The 21011-nt window shown below is 38.1% G+C and overlaps 1 protein-coding gene across 1 annotated transcript in view; it reads right to left on the bottom strand.

Annotated features, from left to right (window-relative positions):
* DNAH11 (dynein axonemal heavy chain 11) overlaps positions 1 to 21011 on the bottom strand; it is a 311121-nt gene that overhangs the window by 94119 nt on the left and 195991 nt on the right. Inside the window, exons 56-59 of the mRNA XM_058534426.1 lie at positions 19230 to 19391; positions 10875 to 11108; positions 6904 to 7050; positions 1924 to 2037 (exon numbers count right to left, since the gene is read on the bottom strand). Of these exons, the coding sequence (XP_058390409.1) occupies positions 1924 to 2037; positions 6904 to 7050; positions 10875 to 11108; positions 19230 to 19391 (657 nt within the window). The remainder of the gene's footprint in view (positions 1 to 1923; positions 2038 to 6903; positions 7051 to 10874; positions 11109 to 19229; positions 19392 to 21011) is intronic.

The raw sequence follows: 21011 nt of genomic DNA, 5'->3' as shown, positions 1-21011 counted from the left end.
GGTTCTTGCTGGGCACTTTTCTGATACTCTGGAAACACCACTGTCCTTTTTTGCTTCCAAGAAAAATTATCTATCTGATATACGAGTCCTGAAGAGCCTTGTTCACTAAGTCCAGGGAATTTCATAAACATATAGGTTTTAAGGTATTTGTGGGTTCTATCTCACCTATGTAATATACTTGCATTTTAACCAGGCCCTCCAAGAAACATAATCCCCTAGTTTAGAGTTTCTTTTTTTTTTTTTTTTTTCTGCTTTACATGCACAAGAAACAGCTTCCATTACACTACAATGACTCTCAACTCTGAAGATGCCCATATAGGCAGAACCTACTTTCTGTGCTGCTCCTTAATCTTCTCAGGTCAGAATCCTGATTTATCCAACAGATGTTATTAATGGTAAAAACTACAAATATCAGGGCAAATACTTTGGGGCAAGAATTAGTACCTATGAGAAGTATATGTACATTCATGGATTAAAAAACAAGTATTTCCTGTGATATTTCATGAGCTACCTAATACACTCATGCCTCCTTATCAAATGTTGAACCTGATTCTGCTGCATTACCATAAACTACCTATTTATTTGGGAAATGACTGCAAAGAACGAAAAGGGTGTGAAAATAAAAGCAAAAACTTAAAATATGCTAACGATAACTGAAAGTTGGCTAAGAGTCTTTCATCATTTATAAATATCATCATTTATAAATACACAGAGCTTCATATTTAAGTGACATTAATTTATTTTGTCTGGGTAAATAATAATATATTCAGAGAAAAAGTTGCAAATGTGGAGAAGCACAAAGAAAATAAATATTCCAGTGCTCAGAAAGAGGAAAATGCAAAATTCCATTACTCAGAGATAATCAGTTATTATTATTTGTTATTTTTTCCAAGTTTTTGCTATGCACAAGCATGTTCTTACCAAAAAAAAGTCATGTAATGTATCCTATTTTATAGTCTGCTTTATTCACTTAATATATCATGAACATTTTCTCGTGTTGCTAACTAGCATTTAACAATATTTTAATGGCAGCAGACTATTTGAATGCATAATAATCTTCTTCATGATATAATAATCTTCTTCATATTTGTTCTTTTAAATTTTTCACTTTTATGGTAATGCTGTGTAAGAAACACAGATAAATCTTTGCTCATAGTCAAAGTTGTTTTCTTCAAAAAAATACTTAGAAAAAGGAATTGAATATTTCTTTGAAGAGCCGTGAAAGTCTGGATCCTTTACTCTTTGAAGTTGAATCTTAAGAACCTTAGGCCTGGCAATTCCCTGGGAATCTCCCCAGAGGCCTAGTAGAACCGGGGAGAAGACTGGCTGCAGGATCTTAAAATAACATTGCCCACAATTCCATTCTTCCTTACAATACCCTTCTGACGATCACAGATTATTTTCTCCTACGGGAATTCGAATGCTCAACGAGGTTTTGCTAATAATGTGGAGCAAGGAAAATGGTATGGGCCAAACTTATGTATCTTTGTTCCCAGCCCATTGTTCTTTTCATGAGGGTCTGCCATTAATGCTATTTTTTATACCCAGAGGAAATAAAGAATCCCCCAGTTAGTTCTTAAAGCAACACAAAATAGAAACAACTGGACTTGGGCCAAATCCAGTTGCTAACAATAGACTTGCATTTCATGAAAGTATAAATCCTACAGTGCTACAAGTATTGAAAAGGAGACTGCTTGTTGGAGTATGGTTGGAGAGACTCCTGGATGGGAAAGGGAGGTGAACTATAACCATGACCTCAAACGTTGGTTTCAACTTCAATAGTTTATGGGCCTTTCTTTCCCTTTTAAAAAGGAAAAAGGAAACCTTTGGTTGCCTGGACTTTACTCTCAGTTCAGTTACTCAAACTCTAATAACCTTTAAATATTATTTTGAGGAACTCCCGAGCCAAGGAATCCTCTTTACCCTGTTGAGCGTGTTGAGCGCAGCTGTCGCAGCCACCAGCGCAGGTTCAGCCTTGAGCAAGTCAGCCTCACACTCTCTCTGTTTCTGGGACACTTCAGTCTGAATGGCTGTCACCTGATCAGAGAGGAAAAGCACACAAACCCACATACACAAATTATCATCTTAGATCTCTCTGCTGAAAAATGCAGGCTGACTCAGATGCACTGTTCAATGATTCATTTGTCTATATTTTGATGCACTGTTCAATGATTCATTTGTCTATATTTTGAACAGGTGAGGAATTTGTTGTACAGACTAATTTCCCTCAGGCACAGTGTATATACAAAGCTTTGTATATGCACAACATACACAATGACAAATCCCAATACAAATGGCTTCAAATATCAAAATGCTCCAAGAAGGGCTTTGACTGATTTAATTATAAGGTGCCACTAATAATGCAAGATTAAGTAACTCTTGTGTTCTTCAATTTTCTTTTTCAGCAAGTCCTGGCCAACTGAAAATCCAGGCTGGCTCAGTAACCTAGACCACAAAATATTCTTGCTTGAATTGTCTAATTTTTGCTTACATTTGCCTAAAAGCCATGTTGGCTGTTCTTTAAGAATAGATGTGAAGCTTTTGGGTTCAACTGGCTAGAAGATATTGTTCCATTCTGTGCATGCTTAACCATAGATAGAATTTTTATAAAAGACGAATTACTGGTTTCTCTGAGGACCTGGTAAGAAATTATAGCTGCAACAGCCCAGGTCTGTCTTCGGCATGGAACCATGACACTGCTGGCCACTTAACTCTTGAGGGCTCATTGGCACTTTCACCTGCCAAAGAGGGTGCCACACCAGCCTCTTGACATGAACACATATAATATGGATATAGGGAAGCCACGCTGGTCAACTTGAACCAAAATAAACTGAGAAGCTTTGGAGTTTTTATCCTCCTCCTCTTAGGACACCTATAGAATTAGAATGTCTAGGAAGAGTAAATTTTTAGTTCTCAGCAGAAATCTGAGTTTCAAAGCTGTGGCACCAGGCACCAGGATCCAGTCACCATGGGGGACGGCTCCTGCAGTAATGGTAACTGTGGAATAGAAAGTGTGAACAAAAGTGTATTTCTTCAGATGTGTTTGGAACGAACAGGTTTACCTATACCATAAAATTAAACATTGCTCACAACAAATTATGTTGTCTAGTACAGCTTTATTAGCAGTAATTACCCTTCTCTTGATTAACCATTATTTTGCTGTACACTGCACCTTTTATGAACATAATTGATTCAGGGTAGATATGTGATCTCCTGCTAATACATACACAGCTACTGGTAACGTAAATAAGAAAACTTGGCTTGCTTATTGAGAACTACTCCAAAACCACAACCCTCAAAACTGCCAGGAACAGACCATGAAAATTCTAAGAATACTACATTTTCAGTGTGCCAGAGAACACTGTTGCAGATGAAAGAGAGAGTGTGAGTGAGTGAGGTACTACCTCAGGTTTACTTAATTTCCATAAGGATATAATGACTCTATAAATGCTGATACCATTTATAAGGCATCATTTTAAATTGGACTCAGGATCATAGATTTTTAATACTGGAAGAGACCTTACAGAGTAGTCCTTTTAAGTGCTATTTCTATGAGACTGGGAATTACTACTCTTCTCCTTCTGACTCCTTTACTGTTAATGGAGTACTATTCTTTTGGGCAATTTTTATAAACAGAGAAATCCTGAACATTAAATAAAAAAAAACTCACATATGCAAACAAAAAAAATACTCTAGGTTGGTCAACTTATTTCTCATTCCCAATACCTCTCACCCTAAGGTGCAACGATACTAGAGTAGTGAAAATGCTGTGTATCTTAGTGACTTGGTAAGCCTCAGTGTGCAGTTTCCTCTGCCCCCTGGCTCCTGGGTAGTGGTCAGCAAGGCTCACCATGGAGAAGGAGGGAAGAGCTACCTAGATGGCTTGGCTTGGGGGTGTGATTTCCCTCTACCACTGTCTGTTAAAGCAGAGATTTGGAGATAGTCCCATTCTGGGGTACAGAAGAACATTTCTGCCCTCTGTTGTCAAAAGCTCCTTGCAGATAGTTCATGAAATTTAGTGGTTGTCACAGGGAGAGAATCAAGTCAAAATAACTGCTTGTTATTGGTTGAATTGTGACCTCAAAATTCACATGTTAAAGCCCTAACCCCAATACCTCAGAATGTGATTGTATTTAGAGATAGGGCCTTTAAAGTGGTGATTAAGCTAAAACGAACCGTTAGAGTGGGCCCTAATCCAACATGACTGGTGTCCTTAAATTGGAAGAAATCTGGACACACACAAGAGACACCAGGGGTGTGCACACAGAGGAAAGACCATGTGAGGACACAGCAAGAAGGCAGCCACCTGCAAGCCGTGGAGAGAAGACTCAAGAGAAACCAAACCTGTCAACCCCTTGATCTTGGACTTCCAGCCTCCAGAACTGTGAGACAATAAATTTCTGCTGTTTAAGCCTCCCAGTCTGTGGTATTTTGTTATGGAAGCCCTAGCAAATGAATACACTGCTTTTACCTGCTTTTAGACTATAAGAAATTCCTGATGGTCCTCCAAAATCCAGCCACATTTAAAAAGGAAACACACACAAAAACTGAAGACCATTCAAAATCAAAGAGGGTGTCCAACTTTTGAAGAAATTATATCAGCCCTGCAATTTGGAAGGTACTTTCACTCATGAGGATTACACTCTACCCAACAAAGAAAGCAGTTCGAAGACATCAGAGGATCCTTAGAATTTGCAGCTGGTAAGTCAAACAAAGATGGAAGAACCAATTTTCAGAGGCTTAATGGTGCTTGTGTGACTTGAAGTCACTGCTGGCAATGCCAGTGGTTTGAGTGGCCCTTGATTATTTTATGAATCTGAAGCAGCAACTTCAACCTGCTTCTCTACAAGGGTTGTCAAAATGCACAGCAAGGCAGTCTCTAAACCCCAATATTTGTTTAGTCGTATTAAATGTGGCAATGTATGTTTTATTACTTTTTAATTATTTCTCATGTATTAAGCCTTGAGACTCCAACTTCATAGGATCACAAAAAGTCCATATACACCCCTTTAATAACCACGTAGAATCTAGCATATTGCTGAACATATGACAAATGTGAGTTCATAGCACATACTCAGTGTTGATTAATTCCTGCACTGTGTGGTTAAATTATGAACAGACCTTCCTTCCATGACCACCCAATTTAAAATAGTTCCTTCCACCATTGCATCTCTCTATCTGATTTTCATCAGAGCCCTTATCACTAACTCAGAATATCTTGTCTATCAACCTGTCACATGTCTCTTGTCAGTCTTTTCCATTACAACATAAGCTATATGAGGGCACCTTCTGTGTCATATATCCTCAAGAGCCTAGAATAGTGCCAGGCAAAAAATAGGTGTTCAGTTAATATCTGTTATTTATAATTAAATTAAGCCTCGTGGAGAAAATGAAAATATTTGTAAGTATTATTTTTATTTCTTGGTATGGATTAGATACAAAAAAATAGTATGAGTCTTTTTCATATCTGGAGAACTTCAGGAAACAACCTGTCAGATGAATTCTAATTTGCTAAAACATTTTTCCCCTTTGTGAGGATAATTTTGCCTCAGGAATTCACGTGCAAAAATGTGAAAATACCTCTAGAGTACTTGTTATATCTTAAGATCTCTAAATGGTATCCGTAGAGATGGCTTATGATGTTATAATTGCTAGAACATCACGTATTTTGTGTAATGCCTGAAAAATATCCTCTGGGTGGAATTAGCTTATGAAAATCATACCATGTGTGATACCTGATTACTTAACATAATAATATACTTTTAAGGACATCTCCCACTAATCTGAAACTCAATAGAAACATTTATTATCAGAATTAGGAATTATATACCCATTGGCCACACCAAATGTGCCTTATCTGCAACTTCAAAAATAAAGTTTTTTAACAAAAAACTGACTTTTGATTTTCAATATACTTTTCAAGTCTTTACTTGTGCAAGCTAAAGGCAAACATGCTCAAAACACATTAGAAAAAAGAAAAAAAACTCAATTGTCTATGAAAAAATGGCAACACCCCTGGAAAAACTCAAATATTTCCTGGTATCATAAAAATGCAAGGATAATGGCATAATGGCTACTGATTCAAAGGCTATGAGATTGTTCATAATTTATAATTTTAAATTAACTAAGCTCTGATTATAATCTTTTGTCTAAAATAAGAGAATTTACCTCACACATATACATTCATTCAATTTTTAAACAAATATTTATTAACTTTTGTTTACTGTGATATTTCTTTTGGGAAATAAGACACACAAAAACAAAATGCCTTCCATTTGTAGCTAAAGTTTTGGTAAAAGAAGAAGACAACAGAAGTTATATTTATTTCAGAACTGCTAGAAATCTGAGTACAAAGAAAGCAGAATCTATATAATCTTAAAAGTAATTGTTTCCAACAATAAAACATAATACAGAATGCCCGGGCCTCAATCGAATCAGAAAGAACAAATTTAGCTTAGGATTTAATAATAAATTCAAGTCATAATATTAAAATGCAAAATTTGAAAACCATCTTGCAAAGTGACGGAATGGGCTTTGTTAACAATTGAGTTGTTCAATTTGCCTAAAAACTGAAAACCTTTAGAAACCTCAGAGGTGACTTCATGACCTTTACTGTATTACAAATAGGCCTGATGTTCAAGATCCACATCCATTATATGCTTGAATGAGCTCAGTATTTATTGTTCTTTCATATCATTAAAAGAGCTAAAAGGTTGGGAAAATGCATAATGTAAAGAAAGGTCAAGTGGTAATCATGGTGTGAAATGCTGTTACATGTGTAACTATAATAATTCTTCAGATTTTATGCTCCCTGGAGAGGAAGTTGTTCAAAATTGTTCACCTACAAAGGTTTATTTTGTGCTAAATATAGCTCAGCACTCTAAATGGTGGAATTAGCCTGACCTTTTGCTCCTCGGCATCGGCGATGGCCTTTTCCCGGCTCACTTTCTCTGTCTGAAGCCCGATCTTTGTGATCAGAGCCTCAGCATCACGATTTCTCAGTTGCAACTCGGCTTCTTGAGAGGCAAGTCTGGCTTTTAGATCTCCCACCTAAAGGTAAAGTCATTATTTTGAAGTAACTTGCATTGATAACAACAGATATCAGATATTGCTTATTTTTTTAAATGAACTGAGGGATCCCTGTTTGTATCTTGCATCTGTTTCTACCCTGATTTGACTTTAGTCCCACGTGCAAAAACGCAGCCCCATTTTTTTCCCATATAAGAACAAACAGAATAATGTTTTGTAATGGTTTTGTGGAAAGTGTCATTAATTTACGTCAGCACCAAATAGACATTTGTCTTCTCAACTTAGTCTGTGCAGTCAGGGAAGCACCAACAGCAGTTCCCCCCTCCTCCCAGGACATGTCACCCAAGCACACGTCACTCATGCCCCCTGCTTTTCTTGTCCTGTGCAGCCCAGGCTCAAGGCAGCAGAGGCCATGGGAAGACTTGCTTGGTGACAAGCTGGAGGACCTATGCCTTGCACCTTCCAACAGAAAATCATTGGAGGCTTCAGACATGTTGAAGACATCAATATTCCTTGGCTGTTACCAGTTTACTTAATCAGTTACTTATTTTGACTGAAATGCCCACAAACAGGTCTTACCTTGTCCTACAAAATAAGAAATGGCCCTCCTGATTTTTTTCACCTCAGACGACATTCAACTTTTTACCTACTAAGAAGGGCAAACCACGAGTGCCCTGTGGGGATCACTACGGTGTGGTCAAAAGCCCAGTGAGCGCCCTAGATGTCTATTCCTCCTCTCAGCCACCACTAAATAACTTCACACAGCTCTTGAGGAACTCCATGTTTCTGAGGCATCGACAAGTTCATCTTCTCTAAAGAATGATTCTGTCCATTTTTTCAGTTGGGATTTCATGAGATTCAGAGGGTACTACTAGGTTCCTAAGTTTGAGGATCGTGTAAGAAAAGAAGTGAAGTGCTAGAGAGAAAAACGTGACTCACCTCTCAGAAACACATGAAAGCAGCTTTATACATCAGGATAATCAACTCTTTGTTACATTTATTTCCCAGAAGTATAAATATTACTATTTTTAAAAAAATTATAGAAGCAACAATCATAACCATTTATCCTGACTCAACTGCTGAAGGCACTTCAGTGGTTTCTTGTTGAGGAACAACATTCCACTACTATATCCAAGGATTCTTGTATCTCCCACCTCAAAACAGTTTATTTACACTCTATCTAAAGGTATGTTTACCACTATGACAGCTATCTGTACTAACCAGTATCCTTTAAACTAGGAATGATTCTGCAGGCTCTCTATGAACTCACAGAAACAACCAATAGTGACGTTTGCTTCTCTGTTTTTTTAGCCATGTGAAAGTAGTCATATGTTAGACCACAATCAAAAGATTTATCTAAGAGACTAGGAGAAAATTTATTTCAAGCCCTGATTTCAGTTTCTAAGGAAGCTGTAGGGTCTGAAATATCTCAAGTGACTCAAGCCTTGGATGCAAGGCCTTATCTATGAAGAAAGGTCACAAGGCTATCTATGATCACCTAAACTGACATTTAGAGGGGGGATATGTGGCTATAAAAGGGGTTTCTGGCTTTATTGCAATAAATGAACAGTGCTAAGGTTTAGACACTTATATTTCAAATAGCATGGATATCCAGCTCTGTGGAATTGCTCAAGGCAGATCCATAGAGGACACAGCTCCAATATGAAGGCATTCTGCTCCACACACAAACTGATCTTACACTATAAGCCTTTCCACATAGAAAACTATGCCTCCTTTTCATAATAAATTGATTTAAAAAAACTTTTAAGGGGCTATTAAATATCCCTACCATTCTTGATATTAAGGGCATTACATGCACAAATACCTAATGAAAAGAAGTCACCAGTAGTCCTTCAATTAAGACTTCCTATACCTTCTTCTCAGACTTCTGGCCTGTTGTTTCTAACCGAGGGGAAGTAAGGAGATCCCAAGCAGCCCTGAACTTGGCAGACACCATGAATTGGCTGTCCCTTTCTTTCTCCTCTCCCACACATAACTGAGATGATTAGTAAGAAACCACAGACTCTTCTCTTCTTTTTCCCCATGGCTGAGATGCTACCACCACTGGAATGAAACAGGTTGTTACTCCACATGCTTTTAGCTCTGTTATTTGGGAAGAAAATTCCATAAGTGTGGCAGAGGCCATTTTTTCTTTGCCAAGGGCTGCCCCTCAGTATTGATAGTTCAGTTTAGCCAACACTATCATTTTTGGGGGCAAAATCAACAGATTCAGTCTGGGACATCAAAGGGACATAAATGCTCTGGGACACAGATCTCCTTCACTTATCTTTTAGCTTAACAGGACTCCTAGGAAAGTCCTTACTAGGGAAAAAGGTCTTGATTAAAGTGAGATGAAATTGGAGAGACAGGTAAAGGAAAGAAAAAGAAGGCAAAGAAAAAAAGAGTAATATAAAATGTATATAAAAAGGAAGATTAAAGAAAGGCATTCTTTGAAAGGAAAGGAAAAGATGCACAAATATGGATATACTCTTTGGGAGCTTCCCAGCAACTATTCTTTACATCATTTAATCCTGGACACTGTCTGGGAAACCTCTTCACTCTGGTTCCTCTTTCCCAATTGTGGTCCATCTACTCACTGCTCAGCACAGATCACAGTGTTTCACCAACGAGCCATTCCTGGTAGATGACACGAAGAGAGAAAGAGGCAAGTGGTGCTTTGGCCTACAGAATGCTTGAAGGACGTGTCCAGAGAGGCCTCAGAGTGAAAGGTGCCAATGTATACTCACCCAACCAGGTGGTGGCTTATTTCTAGCCTAGGCACAGATGAGCCACCCAGCACTCTTGGGGGGATAACTGTCCCAATTTATTGAAGAGAATATGAAAGTATGATCTGATAACAATACTCTGAAGAAGCCCACTGGAATTTCTGGCCTTGAGGTGACCAACATTGAGAATTTTTTTTTACAGCTTTAGAGCCCAGCTGGCTCAGAGAAAGGCTGGGCCATTATCCAAAGTCTCCATATTCTCTCATTCTAGTGTTTTTTTTTTTTTTCACCAGTCACAGAGAACCAGCATGGAACTACGGACAAGACATGGACTTTAGAGTAACACAGATTTGGGTTCAAACTCCGACTTCACTGGCTCTGTAGCCTTAAACTCTTTAAGCCTCATATATAAAATTACAGTCACAATACCTACTTCATAAACCTGTTTGACTTTTAACAATGAAATTAGATGATATGTACACAGACCCACATGATTAACATCCATGCTAATTCTCCCCTGATTTACTCCTGGAGGTCAGAACTACTGTCCTTCAAAGCAGTAGGGGCCTTATGACTGAGGATGAAGGCAACACTGGACATTTTCATCTAAGAGACACGGTGGTTAAAAGGAGCAGATCCGACACCAAGGTCAGAGAAAACTGCTACCCTTAGGGACCCCAATTGCAACAACCCTCATCATATCATCAGCCAGGAAATGATGACCTCACTGCGTGTTAAGAATCTGAGACCAAAAGGGGTCCTAGTTCCATCCTCATGTAACAAAATTCCTGACAATAAGCCCAGAGCACCAAAGTGGTCAGAGGTGAGACGGCAATCAACTGTGCCTGCTCCCTTCAAGATCTCTTCATTTCCTTGCACTGAATTAGGCCAACAAGAGAAAGTCTCTCTCTAAACCAGCTGTGACAGAGTAACTGGCCAATCCCTTGCTAGGCTTAGGAAAGCAGGAACAGTGTGTTCTTTATGTCATTAAACTGTAAACTTTAGCACTAGACATTTTAAATAAATGGGTTGAAATGCTCCTTCAAAAGTAAATTATTTTTTTATTTTTTTATTTTAAGGGCATAGATTTCACTCAGTAATAACATACTCTGGTCATACCTGAGAGGCTGTGGTTTTTAGTTTCTGGATGCCATTCACCAAGTGCTCTTTCTTCTGGGATACCTCCTTTTGTTTCTTCTTCAACAGGTTCTTAAACAGTGATATTTGTTCTAGAAAACTCTTTGGGGTGGTATAGTTGTGTCTTCTCTCGTTCTGGTAATACCTGGTACTCATTTCATTTACACTAGTGTGAACGTGTGCCATGAAAAGGCTAATAGAATCTTTGTCCAGTGGCTGAAAACATAAACATTGCAATTCATATGAAATTCTCAAGTTAAAACAAAAATGCAACTTAAAAAAAAAAGAAGAAAAATCAACAAAATTATACAGTATTTTTTTTCCCTAAAAGCCAGAACAAATTACAGTAGGATCTAGGAAAACTTATTTAGTCTTTAAGAGATAGCCACAGGATTAGAGAGATGACAATATAGCATTCAGCTCTGGTAACCTCTTCTTGCCAAGTAGAGCAAAGGATCTTTATGTGCTCCACATACCAAACCCAAAAACCAACAGAGAACACAAGCACTGCTTTTCACAACTTGATTTTTATCTATCCAGTGTGCAAAAGAGAAAATGGAGGAATTGAGATGTAGTATTCTGAGAAGTATTTTTGATGTTGCTTTCAAATTAAATTTTAGTCAAAGAACCAACAACCCTGCAGTCATTGAAAAAAAAAAAAAAACTGAAACTGAGAAATACACGGTTTTATAAGAACCCACGTGAAAACAAATTGGATGGTAAGGTATAAAAGTCACTGCTTCCGGGAGGAAAATATGATAATTTCTATTGTCATTTGGCAAAAAACCCCACAAAAACACAAATGAATAACTCTCAAGATTTACTGTAGAACTCCCACTATACATTCTTTCCATTTTGTCCTCTATGACTTCTGAAGTAGTTTACTTTTTAATTTGTGGAGTCACATCTCCCTCATTTTAATGATTATTTATTGCATTCTGTACAAGATGAACCAGGTTCAATTAATCAAGGGAAGCCTAAAAATCAATTAATATGAATTAAATGAGCTACACCAACTCTTAGGAAAGTCACACATAATTTACCAAAGTGTTGTCAATAACATTCAGACATCTTTGGGAAAATTACGCACAAGTGGCTGGTGATGCAGTTAAACATTTCAAATCTGCACCATTAATATCACAACCAGGGGTGCGAGGAGAGACAGGCCAATTCTTGTTGGTGAAAATAACTGCTCCTGAGCAACCTCTTTCCAACCTCATGAAAAATTCCCGAGTGGGTTTAAAATATGTACATATGGGGTTATTCTGCATATTGAAAATCCATCTCACTAATAACTAAAATAATATTTTTAAAGCAAAAGTTAAATATAGAATGACGCAAATACTGAATAGTATTCTTCGTTTCCACTAGATTCGAGACATATGTATATTACCAAATAGTAGACTCAGAATATAAATTTATGAGGAAGTTATGTAACTTCATATGAAACATATCCCCTTCGGAATTTTATTTTTAAAAGAGCTTGGCTGCAATATAAATGTGAGCAGAAATTCACTCCTGTCCTGCCTTGCTGTCATGTGAACTAAAAGTGAGCACGTATATTTCTACAATAGATAAATACTTCCGCAGCCAAGTGCAACCTCCTCACAGGAAAAAAAAAAACCTGGCCTCTGCCCAACCATGATCCTTATGAGGAGGCTCCTCGGCTGCCCTGAAAAGCTCTCTTTAACAACAGTTTCATTTGTAAATCCGAGATGGAAGCAGTGGTTTCCAGTAGAGCTGGAAGTGGCCCGAGACAACTCGTCTCAATGCGGCAAAATAACTATTGTTATCGGGCTTAACAAAATGGCACAGCATGGGAGACTCGCAGAGCCAGGGAGCAGCTGGTTGTAATTCACACTGTTTTTCAGAAAACTCTAATCGTTCCAGAACAGACCTCTTTGATGACTGGTCTTCGCTGCATTCTCAATTTGTCACTTTCTCTTATGATAAGGTCAGTAGTGACAGCACTTCCTGACATTAACAGCTGTGGCTTTTAAAAGGGTCATTGTAGAACTACTAATTGCAGTAATTTCATTAGCATAAATTATTTATTCTGCCATTCATTTATCTCCAGTTTTCTTGAGGGTGGGGGGCAGGAGGAGATGGTTGCTGGTGCTGCTGCAGTGATCTCAATGCAATGCTATATTTTTCACTTTCAGAGACTCGAGCGAAAAACAGCATTCCTGCTAAATTTGGCCCCTTAATGAAAACCAGTTGATCCCCTTCTGTAGTCATTTAGCAGCCAATCATGGTGAAGGCAAAAATAAAAACAAGCAAAGTGCCAGTATCAAATGGTTTTAAATCCAACAGTTCCCCAGTAAGATGCTTTGGAAAACAGTGCTGTACCCAACGCGTAAACAAATGCAAAGATGGAACTGCTTTTTCCTCACGTTAAGAAAGTGTTTAACTTCTACTCTGTCGGCTGGCTCACTGTAAACACGAAAACATAAACAAACCCTGCTACTTGGTGACAGTTCTCAGGGGGTGGCAGGCTCTGCCACACCCAGTACCCCAGCTACCTGACTCTTTTTTTTTTCTTCAAGATGATTTTTATTATTATTATTTTTTTTGGCGAGGAAGAGTGGCTCTGAGCTAACACCTGTTGCCAATCCTCCTCTTTTTGCTGAGGAAGATTAGCCCTGAGCTAACATCTGTGCCCGTCTTCCTCTATTTTGTATGTAGGACACCGCCACACATGTCTTGATGAGCAGTGTGTATGTCTGCGGCCGGGATTCAAACCTGTGAACCCGGGGCGCTGAAGCAGAGTGCGCAAACTTAACTGCTATGTCACCGGGCCAGCCCCACCAGCCACCTGACTCTTAAAGCAAATGCCCAGTATGTCCTCGATGTTGAAAATGACAGCAAAGTTCAAATGTAAACCAATACCCAGAACTAAATCAAATACTGTGTTATATAGGATTTTACACCATCCTAAGACCAGTGAAGACTATACTGGTCTGTACTTTTAAGTTCAGACTTTCAAGAGTATTGTATTCAAGGGAGGGAAGGAGGAGCAGAAGAGAAGGGGGTAGATGAAAGGAAAACTATTTTTTTTTTAAGTTTAACTTGAGATGATTTTGTAACATATAATGTCATATACCTACAGTCCACCTTGAAAGTTTTTCCCAGAAATAATTTCTATGTTAATTTGTTTATAGCTTTATTGAAGAATAATTGATATACAAAAACTGCATATATTTAATATCTACATTAATTTTTAATAATTCCAAGCTGTTGAGTTATAACATCTACTATTTGTACTTTTTAGCCTCTTTTGGGGTTGGTAAAAGTAGAGAATATATTGATTAAATATTGTGGTTGTAAGGTTGGTTTATTAAATAAAGAAAATCTAATAATGCATAAAATGAGCATTGCAATGGAACACCTCTCCTACGCTCCTCATAGTGCTGATTCACTCCCCAAAATGATTCTGGCGCAGCCAGGGACACGGGGCTCGAATCTTAGGATCTGGGTTAGATTTCCAGTTCTGTTAAGTTGGGCAAATTATTACATTTCCTGCACTTCCTCTTGCTCACAAAATCAAAGGTTAGACTTGGTCACTCGTTTTTACTCTGTTTCTTTTCTTCCTTTCCTTTCATTCCTCTTTCAGAATAGTCAAACACTTGTGCAATTGTCAAGAGCAGGGTTTAAAACTAGAGGCTTTGGTGTCAAAGCCCTGATGGGCCTTTACCTGCTGGGTGATCTTATGCTTATGGCCTCCATCCCCTCACCTGTTCAACAGGGAAACCAGCGGTCACTCCTTGGAAGGTTGGTGATAAGAGGTGATAAGCAATGCAAATAAGTGCAGGGCGGGTGTTACTTCTGCTATTGATGGTGATAATAGTACACCAACAGTAGTCCCAGTAAGATCGCTACCACCACACAGAGCAGCCACAAGCGTTAAATGCAGCGCCAAACACAGTTTTCTAAATCGCATGCTGGTTTTTTGTTTTTTTTTGTTACTTTGGTGAATGCATTTTCTTGTTAGTTTGCTTGTGCTTTTAATTTCTTGTTTTAATTTTAGAGACCCAGTCTTGGCCAAAGGCAAGACCAAGTCCAGCATAAGCCAGTAATCTTCCAGAGAAGTTTCCTCTCATTGAAAGAGGTAGCTTCAATGGTTCTCTGACAGAACATTAAAACAAAGAAGCGACTGAGGGCGTGAGCAGGTAAAACAGAACTCAGTGACCCCTCTTACAGCAAGTGGACAAGGAGATGGTGTAGTTGGTTCTGACGAGGCCAACACAAGAGGAAAGCCACAAAACTACAACTTGGAGGTAGTGATGCCTCTGTTTGATTTAAACTTTCAGCCTAACAGCATGTCCAGGTCCCTGGGCAGCTATAAAAACTGGATCCTACTTTTGAGGTAGAGGGGATTCCTAAAGTTTACATAACTGCAAAAACCCTGGAAAGCAGCTTTTTGCAGTTCTATTCTAAATTTGAATAACATGCACAGAGCAAGAAATGTATGATGGACAGTATATTGGTGGTGCACGTGTAAAGGAGAAAGAGGGCTGAAGAATGGGGAAGCATATTAACAACCACCGGGGCCTTTTCTCATCTCTTTGGATGTAGGATTAAGCCAGTATGAGATTTAGGAAGATGCAAAATAAATTTTGTTGCATTTGTTTTTTGCCTTGATATTTTAAAATAAATTCAGTATTCCTCAGAAAGAAAATATTTTCCACAAATTCATACAACTTCTATTGCACAAGGTTATCTTTCTACTCTTCTATTCGTATTAAATAATTGTAATTTATATTTCAAAGAAAGAACTGCACTAAAAATCATTAATGGAAATGCTGCTAACATACCTATCATTGACAAAATGTTTACTACTCTTCATGCTTGGTCTAACATTTTGAAAAGAACCTAGAGACCACTGAAGAAATCATTCTTTAAATACGGCAGTAAAATAACTTTCCTCTTGGAGTGGACATTTTTCATAATCAGCTTGGAAAATGGTAATAAAATATGCCATTCGTAAGTTACTGAACCCCGCAACAAGTTCTGGATTGAAGAGGTGGCGGCATGTGGAATACAGTCATTTTGTTGAAAAAGCAGATGATACTGAGCTTGTGTAATTATTTTCAAGTTGTATCACATCAAAAGAACAGAGAATTTTAACTTGCCAATTGGCCAACATGCCTGAAAAGGATGGGCTCCTCCATCTTGCTCACATCTTTATTGTACTCCTTCCAATGCAAATCTCACTCCTCAGTCAGAGGGCTCATCTTGTCATTTCCATTCAATAATTTCTCCTTTCGTCAGGCCCTGCTTTCAAGTATGTCTATTATTTATTTTGACTTGAAAAGTAAAAAAACTGCTTGCCTTTTAACATCTATTTCTCCCACCTTTTTTCTGGAACATTCCTAACTGGGACCCACTTCTTAGTAAGGGCTTTTCCCAATTTTCTCCTCTGTGTGCTTCTCATAGCAGTTGTACCCCATTCCCAGGGATACCCAGAGGGCCTTGCCTTTTCTCCCTCCTTACACCGTCTCCTCCCATCTCTACTTCCAGATGTCCTGTGACGAGTGTACATTGACACAAAAGTCTTCAGATAAATACTCAATGATATGTAAATGTCAAATGATTTTGGTCATTCTGTCAGCTGTCATTTAGTCCAATACCAGGTAACAGGAAAGTAGCACAAATATTTACTTGGACACAGTCAGCCCACGCCCCTGAGTGCTGAGTGTGTACTGACTGAAAATTATGTCAACACACACAAAACCACTTGCCTTTAATGAATCCTTTCTCTGGCTAAAGGGGGTCACCTTGTTTAAGTACCTTACACTCAGCAAATGAGGTCAATAATTAAGACGTATCTAAATTATGCCGATAACTTGCAGTCTTAATGGTAGAAATTAAAACTAAGAAAGTGATCAAATTAGCACTCATTCAAAAAATTTAAAAGCTATTTTTGACCTCTACAGAAAAGGCACCACACATTTTTAGAAGAACAGGGACACGGGGCACTCTGAATTATAATTATTGCTCCTGAGCAACAAATTAGGAAGGTGGGAAAGTTAAATGAGCATACTGCACTGAAATGAAATCATCTGGCTAATTTGTTTCCAGGCATAATTCAGCTTAACAGAAATGGTAAAGTGCTTTTTCAATTCCTCTTTGGCACTCAGCATCCTATAGGAGGCGTCGTGATACCACTAGATAGAGCTTAGCACCTGCCAGGAGCCCTCTGGACTTAAACTGATGCAAGTCCGGCCTCATCCAGCAGATGTCAATGGTCATTGGCATATCAAAGCTCCTTCAGTAGTAACTGTGTTCAAAGCGGCACCTCCTTGGACAGGAGAAAGCCTGCCCTAGAGCAGCAAAGGCAGGGAACTTAAGAAAGCACTGAGCCCGACACTAACCTAAACCAAGCTACCAGCTCTGGTTTCCTCCCACTTGAGAAATTAACACTAAGAAACACGATGCACTGGCCCTTTTCTCTTCCTTACCAAACCAACCTGATAAAACAGAATTTTGCCACCAAAAGATACATACTATCTCCCTCAAATAAATCAGTATTTTGAACCCTTCTTATAATTATTAGAAGACAAAATAATGCCCTACATAATTCCAGTAATGCAGTGAACCTAGCAATAGCTTAAGAAATTCGTGTTAATAATTGTGACCATTATTTGTCATATTTAATGGTTTTCCAGATTTTAAAGTACAAAATAGTTCCAGCAGACTTGACCTAATGCTACCACTAGTCTCCATTCAATGGGGTTTCTTTGACTCTTCAGGAAGACACATAATGGTAAAAGCAATGTTTCAGCCAGAAATTAATCACTCCTGTGAGTGTCTACCACTCCTCATTTGTTCACGAGAACAAATTTATATATATTTCCCTAAATATAAGAAGTGTTATGCAGTGGCTGGTGGAAAAAAGTGAAAATCACTTAAAAAATTGAATCATAAAAATTAACATTATTCCCTCTTTACTCAGAAAACCAGTTGTTGCTTTTTTAAAGGTCCAGGTAAGTGCATTCAACATTAGGGGTGAGTGTAGAGACAGACAAGAGAAAGAACTTTCTGGATATGGAAAAAACAGTGAAATAGAAGAGATTTTTTTTTTCACTTATTTATAGAAATGTTTTAAGTGTGTGTGTGGAGAAAAGAAGGAGAGAGTAGGTATTTGAATGTCATAAAGCCTGTATCATATACATATTTTAGATTTTGCTTGCCAGTTCTTTCCTGGCAATCCAGCAATAATGAGATTAATAGACATTTTAGGAAAAGACAATAAACCATATACAATAAAGCTATATATTATATATGAATTATATATATAAAATAAGAAGCAATAAAGCCAGCTGCATACAAATAATTAAATATGTAAATATGCCCAGATTTCTAACCATCTGCCACCAAGGGATATAATATCCAACAAAATGTTAAATGATTTCTTTGGAAAAGCGGCAGTTACGCCTTTGGGAGTAAGGGAGGCTACAGGGCGTTGTCCCTATTCACAATAAAGTTTCAACTGGAAACAGACATCATTCCTTACATATCCCCAATTCTATGTTTGGCTCTGAGAATCACTTTCAACGTGTGACCTATTCTAGGCACCTTTTTGCCTTAACACACAGTGCACTCAGAAGACAAACCTCCCTGGGAAATGTTCACAATCACCACCCTTCCAAACTGCCTAATCAGAAAGGCACTGAATACAAATAAAACTTCATTTCTAGGCAGTCTGAATGATACCTTCATATTTACATTCCTTTTTCCCTTTGAATCTGAACGATTGAAGTTTTTTTTTTTTGGTTTCATGCAACTATTTTAAAATGTAATAGGAGATGCAAATTTCAACCTAATCAAATGACAAACATAACCTTTAAAACACAAACCCATAAAACAAAGAAGCAGATACATTGTTTGACCTAGTGATTGCTGAATTTATGGGGACTGATTTTCCACCTGTCAATACCGTCATGAGAAAAATCAGAATGAAGTGCATTACTTTGTTAAGATCAAGCCTTGCATGGCTATGGGTGGCTCCTTTTTGGTTTGGGTTTTTAGTTGTGCATTTAAAGGAATTATATTCAGTAAGCCCTATTATGATTCAAGGAAGTGCATGAGTGAGAACACGCTCATGTGCTGTGAGTGTGTAAGTGTATGTATGTGTGTATACACACATCTCAACCTGGTGCACAAAGGTCAGCCATCATATTCCATAGAATGTACACTAACAAAGACGATCTTATCTTAAACAAAGACCACTTTCTGATAGGAGGTGTATTTTGGAAATTACTTCTCTATTGAGGACTTTTGGTCACAGTGAGTAAGTGAGTGTGTGTGTGTGATTCAGAGGCTGACATGGCATACCTCAATTCCCTTGGTTTCCTCAATGAACCTCCTGCTGACTGAGACCAGAGCCTCCTGCGGCCACGCATGAAACCAGTCAATAGCCGTGCAGTTAACTAGGGCTGGGAACTTCCGAGCTCTCACTCTCAGCGTGTGACCAACCGGAGAGAAACACAAAATGATCTGCGGAGACATGGGGGCAGGGCAGAAACAGGAAGGTGATGAGTGAGCATAGAATTACACTGCAATCCCAGACAATGAGAGAAAGGGGCGCAGCCAACCGTGACATTAAACCATCCTAAAGCTCTACAGAGTGGAAGCAACATTAACCTCCTTGCTAATCAAAGGAGAAACCTGCCCCAAGTGGCTGCCCCACCAAACACACAGAAACACTGCTGTGTACTTTCCTTAAAATTCATCTCTCTCCTTTTAAACATTCTTGATGATTATTATTAATAGTGGGAAATTTATTCTTTTTCCTTATACAAGTAACATTGTAACAATAAAAAATAAAAATCAAAACCGAGTCACCATGACAAAATAATACCAATACTTTCATCTTCTGTCTCCTTCCATTCTGTAATTCATCAGGCTCAATAAAACTGTAATATACTTTTTTAAAAAAACAATGTTTTATCATATTGACTGTTAACTTTGTTTCCATTTAAAATAAAATATTTTCGCTTGAGTGCTTCACATTTTTAAAGGAGTAAAAAATTCAGTTTATACATGCTTTTGATGAGAACTTGGCAAGTTTCTGGTTTAAATCTAAAGTTTTATCTAAGTATTTAATGATTTAAGAATTCATTTAAATCTGAGAGTATGCTTCCATACTCTCTTTAGCGACACAGGGATTCCTTCTGTTATTGGTGCCTGAGTGTGGCTGTGACCGTATGTCGCAGAAGCTCAGCGAGGGGAGCAGGACCTCAGAAGTCGGGTGGGACTGCGTGTCCTTTCTGGGCATCTCTGAGCTGCACAGGGCTCGTCAGATGAGACGCCCTGTGTAAAGTGCTAGTACGAAGGAGGTGTCTAGGGAGTACCAAGTCCCAAGTCCTTGTGGACTTGAGGGCACTGAGGGGAATAATGCCAGCTGGGTTAAGGTCTGAGAATGAGAGTCTTGGTTTCCTCTTTTCTAGAAATGGATTGGACTTGATATAAAACACAGCTTTGCAGTTTTCTCAACTAAATCTCTAACACTTTGAGATCAGGGGACAAGTAAAATCATTTTTTAAAAGATTTTTTTTTCCTATAGCATTTAAAAAATTCACATCATAAAAATCTCCAGCATATATGAAGCCATATAATATCTCTAACAGGTATTTTTACTATGTTGATTTTATATACTATGGCTCTTCAACCACTCAAGACAGATAAATCCTAAGATTTAAAAGGTTTTTTTTAACAATGCATAAACTGACTGGTCATTTATTCATTATATTCAAGAGTCTAGTTACAAACTGAATCATTGCTCTAGTATTGCATGTGCTAAGTTAACAAGCCTCAGTTACGAAGTATAATTCTCGCTTATGTCTCGGTTCTTAGGTTTCTCCTACCAGCCTTCTTTTCTCCCTAAACTTGAATATTTCTCATTTCTGTCCCAGAAGTTGGTTTTCCACACCCAACTTATCTCTCATTAGTGATAATTTTGAAACTTCATTTATACATAATTGTAACAAAGACAGTGAGAAAAAAAATCCTTTATTTGAGATGCTAAACATTTCCATCACCTCGACACTCATTATATTTCTACACTTGTTATTGGCATACCATCAGGTCTTAAGAATATGTTAGAAAACAAAGTAT

The sequence above is a fragment of the Diceros bicornis genome, chromosome 3 (genome assembly GCF_020826845.1).
Source record: "Diceros bicornis minor isolate mBicDic1 chromosome 3, mDicBic1.mat.cur, whole genome shotgun sequence".
Lineage (NCBI taxonomy): Eukaryota > Metazoa > Chordata > Mammalia > Perissodactyla > Rhinocerotidae > Diceros > Diceros bicornis.
This window is presented reverse-complemented; position numbering and strand designations above follow the sequence as displayed.